The sequence below is a fragment of the Amblyraja radiata genome, chromosome 34 (assembly GCF_010909765.2).
Source record: "Amblyraja radiata isolate CabotCenter1 chromosome 34, sAmbRad1.1.pri, whole genome shotgun sequence".
In the NCBI taxonomy this organism is placed as follows: Eukaryota; Metazoa; Chordata; class Chondrichthyes; order Rajiformes; family Rajidae; genus Amblyraja; species Amblyraja radiata.
This window is the reverse complement of record NC_045989.1, coordinates 23,405,498-23,422,086: the sequence shown is the minus strand read 5'-3', so window position 1 is coordinate 23,422,086 and position 16,589 is coordinate 23,405,498. Positions and strand designations below refer to the sequence as shown.

At 42.0% G+C, this 16,589-nt stretch overlaps 1 protein-coding gene and 2 long non-coding RNA genes across 7 annotated transcripts in view; 1 reads left to right on the top strand and 2 right to left on the bottom strand.

The window, feature by feature from the left end:
• Nucleotides 1–16,589, bottom strand: part of LOC116991682 — a 1,144,705-nt gene that overhangs the window by 402,494 nt on the left and 725,622 nt on the right. The window lies entirely within an intron of this gene.
• Nucleotides 4,387–16,248, bottom strand: LOC116991676 (COUP transcription factor 2-like). 4 transcript variants are annotated; one of them, XM_033050505.1, is made up of 3 exons: nucleotides 15,766–16,248; nucleotides 8,746–9,294; nucleotides 4,387–7,290 (listed from the first exon to the last, which is right to left on the bottom strand). In XM_033050505.1, exons 1-3 carry the CDS (start codon nucleotides 15,977–15,979, stop codon nucleotides 7,016–7,018), a joined length of 1,038 nt encoding a protein of 345 aa, XP_032906396.1. In that variant the 5' UTR covers nucleotides 15,980–16,248; the 3' UTR covers nucleotides 4,387–7,015. The 4 variants fall into 4 exon arrangements, with proteins under 4 accessions (XP_032906396.1, XP_032906397.1, XP_032906394.1 ...); XM_033050506.1 differs by having other exon boundaries at nucleotides 8,746–9,273; XM_033050503.1 differs by lacking the exon at nucleotides 15,766–16,248 and adding an exon at nucleotides 10,327–11,782.
• LOC116991679 overlaps nucleotides 14,387–16,589 on the top strand; it is a 38,463-nt gene continuing 36,260 nt past the window's right edge. For both annotated transcript variants that reach the window (XR_004416868.1, XR_004416867.1), the window contains exon 1: nucleotides 14,387–15,030. This is a non-coding gene — a long non-coding RNA (uncharacterized LOC116991679). The remainder of the gene's footprint in view (nucleotides 15,031–16,589) is intronic.

Sequence of the window (16,589 nt, the reverse complement as noted above, 5' to 3'; positions counted from 1 at the left end):
GAGTGTACAAGTGTGCGTGATTCTTATATTTGCCCATCCTTCGTGAAACCAACGTTTTTGGGGGTTTTTTTGAGACAGGAGGTCAAAATGACAAAATGACTCACGGGGGAACAAACCAGAGGTACCTCTTCATAAAGTTGGATCAAGGTGAGATATTGTCGTCATTCCTTCATGGAGCGTGTACCTGTGAGCAGATATAAGAAGCGCCTGCCCAATTTTACTGACTTCTCCAACTTTTTAATAATTCAGACGTGAACTCAGCACCAGGACACAACTATCGAGAGCGGTGCTGGACTCCATCCACACCATCGCAGAAAGCGAAGTTTGACGTCGTGTGTCTTACAGTGAACCTGGAAGATTTTCGGACCGACCTTAACAGGTGGTTTAATATCAGAGTGGTTTCAATAAAGAGGACTATTAATAATTCTGATTAAAACATGTAGCACCGGTTTACCCCTACCATGGTGCAGGTATGAAGATGATAAATCACCCCCCCCCCCCCTCCCCCTCCACTTAGAAACATTTGTGCCCTCGCCGTGTATAATTTGTGGCTGAAACCAGAAGTAGGTCCTTAAGTGACAATTCTGTGAATAGCGGGTAGATGGCACAATTTTCTAACATTTAGAGAGCACACACGCTGTGCACTAAGTCCATTTAGAAGCACTTTCTTTGTGTGCACAGAGATAACTTGACAGACAAGCAGAACTTAGACATCTCAATGAAGCTTGTAAAAGTTCGCTCAAAGGGATTCGCAAGTGACGGGTTTATGAAGAAAAATTGAAGATGCGAAGATTGTAGAAAAGGGGAAGCGTTATTCCACGGGTTTGTCAATAAATTAATTCCCCTCTAAGAAATGTCAATTTAAACTGAAAATAAATAGTGGAGATGCTTTGAGTTTTGGAGAAGTGGGCCGCGCAGAACAGACTGTTGATCGAATCCCTAATGGTGAATCTATCATTAGCATTTATTTCCTGTAAGGCGGCAGCTACAGTAAATTTATCTCGTTTTTGTAGCACTTTAATAGACATTTATTAAATGCTTTTAGAGAGAGCGTGGGGCGTCTGGTTATATAAAGTCGACCATTAAAGGCGCGCGTAAGTAATCTGGTTATCGTTCTTTAAAACGTGCTTCACTTCCACTGCTTCAACCAAATGTGCATTCAAGAGATGGAATTCAATCCCAACAAAACAGCCTTTTTTTTGGCACAGGAACATAATCTTTTTTCAATCACACACCTTAACTGGATCATCGTGAGTGTGTCTTGATCAGACACATGGTGTTGGGTCGTCCAATGTGCATTTCGTCATCCGATTTTACATTTTTCATCCTGTGTGTTCACGTCAAACCTTGATGCGTATTTCACAGTGAAGGCAAAAATACCTGTGACCGTGGTGTGTGTGCGTGTGCGTGTGCGTGTGCGTGTGCGTGAGTGTGAGCGAGAAGGGAGATAGATTGTGCATTGCAGTATGATTAGTAACAGCTCCCTTGTCGACGGGAGTTTCACCCCATCCTCCTTGCATGGCTAAAACTGTCTGAGATAGACAACCTTGTGCGGAAAAAAAAAAAAAAAAGGGCAACCAACAATAAAACTTGTGTAAAAATGTCCTTAGAACCGTCCAGTGTTATTCTGCCCATCGCTGTCACCCCAAACAGTGCGAATCGTGGACAATTACTCGTATAAATCTCATAATTTGAGTGCCTGTGGTAATTTAAAAAATATTTAACGAGTTGCTTTTAAATAAAAAATATGTTAGCACTGTGTGGATGTGTACGTGTGTGCGTGTACATGGTTCATGGTTATATGGCTCTTTATTGATTATGCTTCCATTTTATAAGTGTACGGTTGGTAAAATGCAGCTGCATATTCCAAGTAGACTCTTCCTATGTTTAAGAATAACCTTTGCACAAAATACCAGGAACTCGGTGCTGTGTCAAGCAGCGTTGGGACTTTTTTTCCGTGCAAACCCTCCGCTCTTTTCAGAAACTTTCTGCTGAAGAAAATAAATAAATGTGACATTCGGCGAAGCAAGAGCTCATTAGTTCCCTGTGCGATCCTAATACGGGGACATAAGTGGAAATTATAGAGTTCAAACCCAGCACACGCGTTGTCAACTAAAATCAGCCCCCTAGACCTATGATACAAATTGCTGCAGAATTGCATTGCAGTCCTTGAGGTGGCGAGTATAACGACAATCATCTTTGCCTTAAGACTGTATTAAAATACATTTTGTCGCGGATTATGTGTAAGGAACATCAAACAGTAGCAAAGTATTCTGTCTATTTTATAACGCCGACCTTCCTGCTAAACGCCAGTGCTTTTAAAGGCCTTATCTCTAAAGAATATTCTGGATATATTTTTTGTTAATAAATACACGTATATTGATTGAGCCTACATAGGCAGACATTTCAAGCAAACTTTCTTTCATCAACTAGAATCCTGTTACAACCAATGCCCAAATTTAACTGCTTTAAAATTACTGAGTAATTAGATTGAGTTGCGTTTCACCATTAATTAGGCAACAGCGCAGTGGGGAGGCTTTGAGATTCGAGAAAATAGTTGGGAGGGGAGGGGGGTGGGGGGGATCATCTAAAGCAACTTTCAGCCCAGTTTAAATAAATAAATGCTCGCAGAGGTTTAGAATTCTGATGGTGTCTGCGTCTCACACGCTGCAAATGCCTTTCCCTTAAGTCGAAGGCACGGGGAATCCAAACTTAGTTGAATCACTCGTGTCCCCTTTTCTTTATTTTGTCTTTTGTCATCGCCCCCATTAAAGCCGAGCTGCTGCAGAGGGTTGAATTTAACCCTTTTGGTCTTTGCAATTAAAAAAAACAAGAAATGAGGAACCGAGAGGTAGAGTTTATGGAGCGTAGTGATGTAAATAGAACATTGGAGATACAACTATCTTAGCGAATATACATTATAGTTGTGTGGTTGTGTGTGTGCAACTCTGTATTAGTTGCAACGAGTTGAGATTGAATTGAGGCCGCCGATTTTTGCATATTTAAATGGGAATCCACAATAGGATCGCGTGAAATGTCGGCCCTTTTTTTAATCTCGAGGTCTTTAAGGGGTAAAATCCGACTGTCTATCGCGAAAACAACTGCTCATCCAGCGACAGACCCGAGCTCTCTCAATCCTCCCAGCCTTGGATCGCTCTCGGGTTACGATTGCAAATATAAGCATATATATTGTAAATATGTATATATATATGTATATATATAATAAAGCCCATGCATGTTGCCTGCTGCTAATAGTTTTATGAGAGCGGGCCTGTACGTAAATAGCAAAAGGGGGTTGAAATATGTTTCCTATTACCACTCGCCTGGAGACGGCAGCAAAAACACGACGCCATGTTGGGCCGCTAACAGGACACTAACACCAAGCCGGCTGAGCGCATACTTTCACACGCTCGATCTCCGATTACAAATACAACCCCCCCCCCCCCTCCTTCAACCTCCCAATAAAATACATTAAAGACAAACAGGGAAAGAATGCAGCAAACTTCATGTTGCAACGCCAGCGTCTAGATTTAAAAACAGCCTTTAAGAAATCGCACAGGGTTTGAGGCAGTGCAGGTGGTGTAATATTGAGTTATATCTTCTTAATGGGGCTTTTTGTTGATGTTTAAAGATCGCCTGGCCGCGTTGTAAAACATGATCTGATATGCTTCCCCCACCCCTCAGTTTGCCGAGGTTTGGTCATTAGCGGTTAAAGGCAAATCACTTGGGTTTACTGAGCATGTCGAGTGAAGTCACATATTGCCCAGTCCTCCCTCTCCTCGCTGCAAGGGTGTGTGTGTGAGGGAGAGAGAGAGAGAAAGAGAGAGAGAGAGTGAGAGAGAGAGAGAGAGCGAGAGAGAGAGAGAGAGAGAGGGAGGAGGGGCGGCATGCTGGATTCCTACAAGCTTGCAGAGCATGTTTGGCTGGTTTCTTTTAACCCCTAGCAGAGAAATGCGAAGTAAGATCAGATTTTTAAAAAGCCGCAGGAAAAAAATGGACACTTCAGGGGCTCGTCACCATATTTCAACGGCCTCAGATCTTGCCAGTTAAAGTACAAACTCGTCAATTTCAATCCCTTTTGTCAGTTTCACCCCGGGTTAATTTTATTGTTCGAGAAAGGGGGGGAAACTTTTTTTTTTAAGTGTGGAGGGGGGATTTCGACGGAGGGAGAAGAGTTGGTGGGGGGGGGGGGGATTATAATGTATAAAACTCATCTAAACTGAACGCAAATTGTGAGAAACTTGAAAGCGATGAACTTTACTGTACGCAACACACAGCCTCGAACCGTGGCACATATTCTGTGCAGAATCGTTGATTATGACCAGAGTTTCGAGTTATCAATATTTAAGTTGAGAAAAATAGGGAATGAAACAGGGAGAGACTTTGTTTCATAGCCATAAATTATAATTTAATACCAAGAACAATTTACAACAAAAACGCTGTATACAATAGCTAACACAAACAGGAGTCTGGCGTAGTAACTCCACACACATAGTACTTGCAATAAAAAACATCTGAAAAGGCTCAATCTATAAGTTAGAACAGCGTAGCAATACCCTGAAGTAAAAAAAAAGCGGGTCAGCTGCAAACGTGTTAATAATGACAATCATACATCATTTCTGGTCCATATCTGTCTCTATAACAGGTAAAGATCACTGTTCCATCAACTATACAAAATGATTCTTTTTTTTTTGTGCAACCCATAAGATGATGTAGAATGCGGCCCGAAAGCCACACACAAAAAAAAGGTTTTTTTTTCTTTTTTTTTAATAAAAAAAAGGGACAAAATGCAAGTTGTTCACACTGCAGCACTACCGGAAAAAGCTTGGAACCTATAGCGTGGCCAACCCAAGCCAGCTCGCTCTGTTATTATTTTTGCTTTTTGTGTGTGTATGTGTGTGTGTGTGTGTATGTATGTATGTATGTATGTATGTGTGTGTGTGTGTGTGTGTGTGTGTGTGTGTGTGTGTGTGTGTGTGTGTGTATGTGTGTGTGTGTGTGTGTGTGTGTGTGTGTTTTGCTTTTAAACAAGGGTATATGGGAGCACTGAAGCCGAACATTCGCCCAAATGTATATCCTCTATACAATCAAACATTCACATGTATGTAACAAATGTAAAATGTATTCGCGACCTGTGGCCATGCTCTCACAGTCTATTTCCATATATAAAAATTCAAATGAATTTATATTTATATACATAAAACCAGGCTCACTTGTAGTGCTACACATCAAACGTCAGCCACATCATCCTCCGTTTGAAGATCTTCCAATAACAAAAATTGGCAACCACATTTTTCCAGACATACTTTTTTTTTGGAATAAATCTCATTTAATATATTTTATTTACAATCAACACTGTTCCTAGTAGCAATTGCTTGTTTAAGTGTGTTATGTGCGTGAACTTCAGACACAATAAGCTTCAAAACAAAACCCTGACCATTAACACACATAATGATCCATGCTTCCTAACACCTGTCTAATGTACATTGGTTGCACAGGCACTTAAGTTAGAACTAAATAAGGGTCGGTGGTCAAAATCCCCATGGCATTTTGAATTTAAAAAGGAAAGGGGTACGGCGTGTCGTACAGGGGCCATTTGACGGTATCTTTAGGGTGTCATCGCTAAGACCTAGAGGCAAGGAGCAGCATGAGTCCACGACTTATGCTTTCATTGAAAAAGCATGTGGTTTGTCCACTACTACAGACTGTGGCGGGAAACTATACAGTTATATAGAGTAAATAAGACAAATAATGCACGAATTGTAATGACTCCAGTAAACTGCGATGTTTGACCATTGTAATGAGATTTTTTTTTTCCTTGGGTGAACATACAATTGTAACAGCGAAAAGTTCCATATATCAAATAATATTATAATCTCCGAATACTTTCATTTTTTTCTTGAATATAACACACAAGACTGACCAAACAATCCAATCATAACTTTTACAGTACAGAAATTTTGCACTTAAAAAAACCCTTCAGCTTGTATACACGACTGTAAACTCCAGATACTTAATTAACCACACGTAAAATAGTAAGTGCCGACATTGAGTTCCATGCTGAATCCAAGAAAATAAATCGTGGTTGTTTTTCCTTTAAAAGGGCTAAGGGTTTATAATAGTTACAAATGGGTGGGAAATATACAAACAGGCGTGTTTTGGAACCTCGTAAGATTCTATACTGCAACAGGAACTAAATTGAGCCACATAGACTTAATGAAAAATATTGTACTGTGTCTTGGACACATAAAGGATCTTTGCTTTCAGATATATACCCACATTGTACTCCCGCCCCCACCCCCGCACATGTCAATATTAACGAGTTTCCAACAATGGATTTTTAAATTACAAGTGTGTATCATTTAATATTGGTCTGCAGTCCATTCCCCCCCAAATTAAACGTATTTTGAGTTAACACTATAAGTGCGCTTCCAGCATTAAGTTGCGATTCTGTTTTTTAAAAAAAAACCTTTTCATCTAACATTTTAGCGGGTTCCGTTTTAATTCTTGCAGAACACATTCACGTGATACACCGTATCTGATAAGAAGCAATGGTTATATCAAAATTATTAGTAGAGAACCACAGAGGAGACTGGTTTGAAACCAGGAATAATACAAAACAGCTATAGATACATAGACACCGGACAATTTATAATAATTTGGAAAATGTCATTTTTTCTTTCCTCCTAATTTTGAAATCCTTGTTTAAATGCACTTATCTTTGTATCGATATTTCTCAAAAGTTTACAAAATAAACCAAAATAAAAGACTAAATTCCTTTTGTTACAAAATGATAAGTAGCAAGTTGTTCTGAACGACACAGAAGAGTTTTTGAATACGTTTGTTTTTAAGTTCGTGTACAGTCATTGAAATCCACAGTCCTTTTTTTTAATTCTTCCCACTCTTCAATTTTTTTTTGTGCGTCACATAGGTAAACTTGTAACAGCCTTTTATTTCCTTCTTTACAGAAGGAATTTGCAAAATAATGTCACTTGCCTTTTTTCCACCTTCCTATTTATTGAATCGACATGTATGGCCAGTTGAAGCTGCTCCCTGATAGTAACATATCACGGATCAGGGTTTCTATGGGGGTTTTACCTACCAAGCGGACGAAGAATAATTGCTCGATGACAGAAGATGAGACGGTGCGAAGAGAAGGGAGACGGAGTAAAAGTTTTCCAAAGCGGGTCGGCTGATTCGGATACTGACTGCGAACATATTCCTCCAGAGCACATTGCGATTTCTCCTGTAAGCTTTCTATATGGGCCACATCAGACAAGCCACACGCATCTTCATTAAGGAAAGTAGGCACAAAGGAAGGAGTGGAAAAAAAGAGAAATATATTAGAAAAAGTGTAGGATTAAATATATGACACCCGCACTAGCATGGGACCTTTAATTAGGGAGCATAGGTTATGACCTGACCTGGCCATTGCATCTTGCAATACCGAAACCCAGCCCAGCAGACGCATATTATTACAGGCATCAAAGAAAACACAAAGCACAGATATAGCAACCATTCACAGCCACATTTTACAGAATACTTTTTGGCGTTTGTAAACTTAAACCAGATTTAGCCTGCACTGGCGAGCAGTGTATACATTTACATGTGTGTGTGTGTGTATATATTTATATATATATATATATACACACACACACCCACACCCACACACACACACACACACACACACACATATATATATAAATATTCCATCAACGTGTAACACCAAAGTGCTCACAAAACAGTGAGCTTGCTTCGTTGCACACCAGGCCTGACATTTCACAAATAGTAATAAATTAAATGCAATGGTAATGTCATCGATTGCTCCTGGTTCAGTAGGATCAAGTAGACTGAACAAACAAAATAAACCGCATAACATTTAAAAGTGTTTCCAAGTCGGTTAGTAATTCAAGTATAAAAAAAGACTAAGAAAAATACTACTTCATAAAAGCTGGCATGTGTTAACTTAAAGCAAACACACAAAACGTCACCCTCACTTAGGCTCAGTGGCCTGAATATTGTTTTTCTCTAACTAGATGTTCACTTTCATTTGATTAGTTTGGTTAAAAAAAGACATTTTGGAAAAGCGTCGTTTTTATGTGTGAAGTAAGAATATATATATATATAAAGGAAGTTTGGGTCACGACTCCTGCACTTGAAAAGGTCCAGGGAGTCCTCTAGATCCCCAGATCACCCTGACACAACAAGGGAGGGATTGTGGACCGCTTACTCATATAAACTGTTTATTTTCTGTTTGCTGATATCAAGCCTTGAACGCAATATGCCAGCTCTAGATGCGCGGCTGTGGTAATATTATAACTTAAGTGCAGCAACTCTGAACACAATATAAATGGGAATGACTAACTAAAACACGTGAAAAATGAAATATATATATATTATAATTTACCCTCCTTCAATATTTACAACCGCACAGCATTTTTATTTTTAATAATAATGTACATTCCCATGCAACGTGTTTGGGAAATATGAATTGCTTCTGACACGAATAACTACAAATGGTTAAAAAGCTCCCTGAGTGTTTTCATCATATTTTAAAACTTATATTTTGCTCCAGTAAATGAAGACTCTTTTTTCCAGCCATTTCAATATTAAGGGGTATTATGAGGAGAGTGTATGCCAGCACGGAAAATGACGCTGACTATTTGCCTGAATCTTCATTCTGATATGATATCATGGCTGTTTTGATTACAGGTCAGCCATATTTTGGAATGAGCGTTGGCTTACCTGAAGTAAAGAGGACGATGGCCTTTAAACAGCTGTACTCAGCCGAGTCGACGTGCAAAGCCTTGAGTTTCTCGACCTGTTCCTGGAAGATTCGTATGTGATCCATGAAAGCGACGACCCTGTCTGCCGACATAGGGGACGCGTGGAGCCCGGCGGCCGCCAACAGAGGAGCCACATGTAGGGGCATGGCACACTGGGCAGCGTTCAGAACAAACAACTCACTCCAGGTCAGCCTCAGCAGGCCCACCTGGTCTGTGATCTGCAGATCCGGGAAGAAAGGGATATTCCTTGCCCATTCCACGGCGCTGAAGAGCAGCCGAGCGGCCAGTTCACAAATGTTTTCAATGCCCATGATATTGTTCGGTTGCATGCATTGGCTGCCATAACGCGAGGTCGGATAAGGCTCGGCCCGCAATAACAGGGAGATATATCCCGATAAATAGGAATGGCAGTTGAGTGGGTCTCCGTTTGTCAAGGCGAACTGGCCTGGAGTCGGTTGTGTAGGCGGCATTCTTCCCCTTTGGACTGCTGCAGTGCGAAAAGAACAGACTACAGATATTGAAACCTGAATCTTACCTCATTTTCATACAGTTTTGCACACAATACATCCCCCCAAAAAATGCAAGAGCTGCCGCAGACACTGCCTTTTTGTTTAATAAATCTCACCTATGCCGCAGCACAATGGTGCATATTTTAAACCACGACTGCATGTGCTAAGCCAAGCACTGCAATGCAATTTTGCTATGTCATTTCCCTAACGCGTGTAAAAACTGATTTAATATTTTACAACAATGGCTGATTTATTTTCCTATCTGGACTTTGCAAACTGATTCAACTTGCATGGTGCATTTGTAGCACCCTCCTCTCTTCTCGTGCGGTTGCGTGTGTAACCTAGCACATTTTACCAAATTAGATTACAATCAAAACACGCTTTCTATGCTTATTCTACAACTTTAAAATTTCCAGCACGCGCAACTCTCTCGCGCGCGAGTCGAGCGCGCGCGGGCGCGAGGAGCGCGAGGCGCGAGCGCGGCGCGAGCGAGCGCGCGCGCGCGCGCGCGCGCCCCAAAACACACGCGGGCGCGCGCGCAACACACACACGCGCAGCGCGCGCGGGCGCGCGAACAACACAAGCGCGCGGCGCGCGCGGGACGCGAGGAACAAACACACACGGCGCGATGCGCTCTTCTCTTAACACACACACTCTTTCTCTCTCTCACACAACCACCTCTCTATCTCCTCTCTCTCTCTCTCTACTATCCCTTCTCTCTCTCATCGCCACACACACACACACACACACACACACACACACACACACACACACACACACACACACAGACACAGACACACACGCGCACAGACACACACAAAAAGTGAAATCAAAAAATAACATTTGCAAGAACACTCAACTGAGTTTCTCAGCCATAAACTACACACACAGGCGATAGCAATTGAGTGAAACATGCAAGCATGGTAGCCCATTTTAACTTTATAGAATTCAACAATTCGGCTTCTTTTTTTCTAAGCTAGGTCGGCGGGTAAGAGCGGTTCAAACATTTGAAATAAATTAATTCTCAATACCTTCCCGTCTCATGCCGACTTTCAGGCATTTTTTCAGGCGACAGTACTGACACTGATTGCGGTGGTGTTGGTCTATAGGGCAGGTCCTGTTGGCACGACATGTGTACGTCAAGTTTCTGCGCACACTTCTTTTAAAGAAACTCTTGCAGCCCTCGCAGGTGAACTGGCCGTAATGTTTGCCGCTCGACTTGTCCCCGCACACCACACACTCGATATGCTGCTGCTGTTTCTCGCTCTGCTGCTGGTTAGACTGGGCCGGCGTGCCCGGACCTCCAGGTTGGCCGGGGGTCTGCGGGGTAAGGGGTGCTCCGGAAGGCTGTTGCGGTCCTTGCTGAGGCGGAGGTGGCTGTGTGACTTGAGCTCCGGCCACGTCGTCTTGCGGGTCTCGCCACGTACTAACTACCATTGCCATGTCTCGGGCAGAGTGTTATCAGGCAGCGAAAAAAAAACAAAACAAAAAAACACACACACACACACACACACACACAAAAAGAACAGGTCTTGTCTTTTGGATCGGGGCTGGGGAGAAAATGAAGGAAGGAGAAGCGATGAGCCGACCAAAAAAAAATACACAGAGAGAGGGACAGAGACAGAGACAGAGACAGAGAGGGAGAGAGAGAGAAAGAGAGAGAAAGAGAGAGAAAGAGAGAGAGGGAGAGAGCGGCAGAGAGCAGCAGCAGCAGTTCAGACCCGATCGGAAGAGAAGATTCGATTGTCGGGGGGCCACGACCAGGGCAACACGCAGTCAGCCATTCAGGAAACCCATCAAAAAAGGAAAAAGAGGGACGAAAGGTTAAAGACTGAAAGCAAAAAAAAGGCTCGACTCTTGCAGGCAGATGCACGATCCGGAGTAGAAGTGACCGACCATCAACTGATCATAGATTCTTCGCCGTACCGGTAGTGCTGGAACTGCACATACACACACACACACACACACACACACACACGCACTCACTCACACACACACACACACACACACACACGCACACACGCACACACGATGAGAGTCAACAACTCGCCAGCGAAAAGGGACTACAAAAAAAAAAGAGTCGACGTCGTGCAGAAAAAAAAGGGAAGCTATGCAACCTCTCTCATGCGAGAAGAGGCAGGGAAATAAAGGAAGAGAGGAGATAATCAAACTGATCAAATATGCAAAAGGGGTTGGAAGTGAATCCGATTTGAACGAGCGAGCTTGCGGAGTAATTTTTCTGAAAGGGGGAATCTGCGCGGATGGCTGTATATAGTGAACTTTGACACGACTATTCAAACTGACACGTTTCTATGGAGATGATTTCCTTATAAGGCGCTGCCGAGTGACGGAGCCAAGCGCCGGCTTCTGGCGACTGACAATCAAAGCCGACTGGTCAGAGCTTTAGGTTCGAGGGGCTGGAACTTGTATCACGCCCCCTGCATCGCATTGGACGGGCACCTTCCATATTATCTAACACATCCTGCCTGCCAGTAAATTTACATGAAATCCATGCGCAGAGGGTCCACTTTGAAAAATAAGTTTCCCCCCCCCCCCCCCAAAAAAATAAACCTCTTCTCCCCCCCCCCCTCCACACTCCACGCCACAGACACCCCCAAACCTCCCCTCACTTTTTTATCTTTTCATTAAAAATAAATCTTCAAAGATGGGTTTTGTTGGGTGCGACGGTAGATTTTTCTTTAGTAAATGCAACTTTCTCAAATGAGCTACCCACAGATACAAATTAATATACAGATTATATTAAATCAACTAATAAAGGATATGAAATTATAAAACAACAGCAAACTCATGCAACAGCAGACATTGAATATTCCCAATTACAATCATATATGCAAGCGCGCCTTGTGAGGGTGGAATTTTGAAATATGAAGAGTATATTTGGCATTATTATTACTGCAGAGTTTGCAATGTGCCTACTATGTGTATACAATTTTGGAGGATTCTATGATGAGCTTATTGCTGCAAATGTGTACGGTCCGGCAAGACAAAATTATTACAGAAAAACGCATCTTTTATTTTTAATCAGAGGCCGAAGTTGATGCTGAATATGTAACATTCGCGACGATTGCTATTGCATGAGTTGGGACATCCTCACGCTAGCTAGATTTTTTTTTTAGGAAACTTAATAAATGCGGCCAAATGCAACGAAGTGAAATAATGTCAGAAATCAGCTGCGGTCAGTTAATGGAGAAGAATTGTTTCTGTGCGTTCGACAAGGTGACTAGCCTTGGGGAAAAAAACCCATGAATAGTCGAGAGAATCTCATTCATCTGATGAACCATTATTAATTCGGATAAATAACGCGTTAACTTTGAAATACTAAAGAGTGAAAAAGAACTTTGAAGTATGCGTATAACTGATCAGCTAAATCCATTGTAACATATAGGAAGACTGATATAGACGTGAGGATATGTAGTTATACATCAACATGTCCGAAACTATATGGAAGACGGACGATGCTTCAGAATTGAGTTGTTCCGATATGATTTTCTTCCTTGTCTCCCAATATTAATGGATTTCAACGTATCATGTGTTTATTTTGGGGGAAAATATACATTCTCATTGATGTCACATTCGGTACAGTGGTCATTCTGGACAGACAGTGCTACTCTCTTGGCAATGCTATTAGAGTTAACTCGGATTAACTGGCAGAATTTACTAATATTGTCGTGAGGAATATTCTAACTCACGTAAATTCAATGGTTTTTGGAGAGTCCAGTCGTCTTATAAGCTATATTTTATTGCAGCAATTAATACTTCCCGAAAAATCATCTAGTATACTAAATAACTGCATGGAATTGAATTGGTGTGTGTGAAGGAAAAGGCATTATTGTCGGACGCTAGATGCTATCAAGAATCCGCTCGCGCCCAAATGTATCTTCACATTTAACGGTACTTTAATTTATTAAAAAAGTATACAATTTAATACACACGCACTTTAAAGCAGATGTTAGATGCATCCTTTAGCCTTGATATGTCCGTTCAAAATTGATATCATCGTATGTGTTTCCGGGAATATTCAGAGATTCTCACCCCTGTCGCTGCTCGCATTGTTACGCGGTTAATATATAAAATAAGGATTTATACCTGTCCAAGGATATACCGCACACACATGGGAACATTGGATTAAACAGGTGTTTACTTTGAAGTCCAATGGGTAGAATGTTAAATACCGTTACTTGGAGGTACAATGTTCCTCTCTCCTCTCCTCATCTATCACATATCTACCCGAATGCACGTAATATTTGGGTACAATTACCACTGTAGCTTCCCAGCGATTACTGGCATGTCTTTAAACATTTACCTCCGTGTTTACTTGGAGGTGAATAACCTCCCTATTCTTGAAATGACCAGTGCACAATTGTACAGCAACTACGCTCATTTGGGTCGATAAAGACACAAACACAAACCCTCCCGTTAAGCGGTCCGACACCATATATATTGCATCTTACAGGAGCAAGTATGCGTGGTTTTAACTTCATCGGCTTCAATGTGCCTGGCAAAAATATTAATTTAATTTGAGCATTTAGCCGACAGACTGGAGTGCACTGGGCGGTTAGTTTGGGGAAATAGGAAATGAAGGTATTTTGTTAGTAATTAAACTCCAGCGTGTCAATGTTATCCAGCCAAGGAAGCGTGTTGCTAAGCGCTCATTGAAGAGGTGCAGGCAAAAGTTTGAAACACGTTTTTTGGTCCAAAATTGAATCGCTGTTTAGTATTTTTAATAAGGCAGTAAGGATACACTTTATATGATACTGTCAAAAGTAAGTTTGAGTTGTTCCGACAGCAAACTAGAGAGACAATCAGAAACCACTCAGCGGAGTTTAAATAGTTTCCAAGGGATGAAGGTGTATAGGATTTAGTAAATTAATATTGTGTTGCATGCCAACTGTGGCATATGTATTGAAACCTATTTCTACCACGAACTAGATGCCACTTATTGTCCAGTTGTTCTCTGATAACCAGCTAAATCTATTGAATTTGAGTTCCCTGTGAATTCACCCTGTCCACTACCCCCCCCCCCCCCCCCCCTCTCTCTCTCTTGCTCTTTCTCCCTCTCCCACCCTCCTTGTCCCTCTCTCTCTACATCTCAACACAATGAATAGGGGAAAGTGGCTCCCATTGTGTCCCGGTGATCTCAAAGTCATTGCAGTTTTTAAGCGGTGACTTGTGGCACTTTGATAACCGCCGGGAGCTGTCAGTGCAGCGGGCTTCTGAAAAATTTACAGTGTTAAATCGCAGCATATGCTGGAGAATTTGTCAAAATCTTGTACAGTATCCGGCTGCCACCTAGCGTATGGAGTGTCGCTGTAGAACTCCGGAGCTGAACAGCCATTCAAAGCGATCGCGGCGCCTCCTCGCTCACAACACGTCCTTTATTCCCCGAAAAAAAAACTTCTGCACCTTTAATATGATTAATTCTTTAGGATTTTTCTCTAATTGATTCGGACGTTGCTGAGCGGGCCTGCGTGATCTCCGTCGCTTTGTTTTGTATAGATCTGCCTCTACGCTTGGCTTGACTTAAGTGCCAGGAATTGCTCTTATTTCCAAAACAACCGATTGCTAATTGACTTTTTTCCCCCCTTCCAAAAACGGTTCATCTAAATCAGTAAAGCCAAGCCAAAATGATGCCGGCTCCTTCGCCCCTCAAATAAATAAATATACATTTCCCACACAAAAATCATCAGATGAGTATCTGGATCTAGAGTAAAACGGTGAGTACCAATTTCTAATACACAGTTCAAATTAAATCTGTTGATTGTAGCAACGTTTTACTTGATAGATTTTGCGACGATTCAGTTCTTATTTCTTATATTGAGGGAAAAGTTTTCTTTAATGAGCTCGCCGGCGATATTGAACGTTGTAAATCAACCCACTATTACACAGCAATTTAGTAATGATTGAAAAACAAATCTAATTCATTGAAACACGGGGTTAGAGGCGCTGGGATTTTTGCCTACACGGCTGGAACCCGGTTTAGAAAGATTCCAATCCCCTCGGTTTATTTCTGGGTTGGCGAGTATGCTTATTTCTGCTGGTTATTTTGCATATTTTCCAATATTACACTGACGTGCGGCACTGTAACCCATTCACTGTTCAATTGGTTTTCCGACCGGTGCTGTCCATTTGGAAACACGTATATTATCTACCCGGAGCGTTAGAACTGAGCGCTGGTTTATCAAAATAGTCCGAAAGAGAACCCGACCTTGATTAATGAATTTTTTGCCATTAAACCTAGAACTAATTAAAGCAAAACTTTAATGGTTTTAACGGATATTCAATAGGCCACAGATTAGAAATATGTGTCGAAATTCAAAACCTGCTTCGTGTCAAAATAATATAGATTAATTAACACAGGTGTTTAAGAACGATAATGTTTTGAGCAAGAAAAACGTATTTTCCCCTCGATTAAGTAAATAAAAGTACAAATATATTTATTAAAAACGTACCAAACATCATTGCTTGCAACTGTCTTTGTTCAGTGTCCGAAATTATTTGCATCGTGAAGGATTGGAGGCTCCGCTGGACACAGGAAGTTGTGAATCTTGGCGGAACCGCGTTGGAAAGTACTGAGTGAGATGAATCTTTTTTTTTCTGGCAGGTGAACTGAAGGAGGGCTAGTCTCCTCCTCACCTGATCAATTTGCCTATTGAAGAGAATCATTCATTTAATCGACCGTCATCTGTTTGCACAACCGATAGTGTAAACTGATAAATAAAAACAAGGTAGCCTTTGGCGAGAGGGAGAGAGAGAGAGAGGAGAGAGAGAGAGAGGCTGATATAAATATTCAGAAAAAGCAGGGAAGTACTTTCGATTTGCAATTTAACTTTCGCTCAGTCTTTACGTTTAAACTTTATGGGCCTATCGATAATCGCTGAGCTGCGGAAAAGTGCAGTGGAATGCGATGTGCGCCTTTTAAACCCCCGAGCCACTAATACCAATGTCCTGCGCAATTTCGCTCCTTTGCTCTGGTCAGTTCGGGTTTGTAAAAGTTTCCAATATATGGTCTTTTTTTTTGGGGGGGGGGGGGGGGGGGGGGGGGGGGGGTGAAGGGGGGGGGGTGGGGTGGGGGGGGGGGGGGGGGGTTGGGTGAAGGTGATGGAAGGCCAAACGTACATGTCTCAGTTGAAAACAAGAAATACGCTGCGACTATTTCAATAAGACAAGGAGAGGAGGGAATTTAAAAAAAAAAACCATCAACACCCTAATCACCCCCACCCCCCCCCCCCCCCCCCCCCCCCCCCCCCCCCCCCTCCCTCTACCCGTCGCCTAT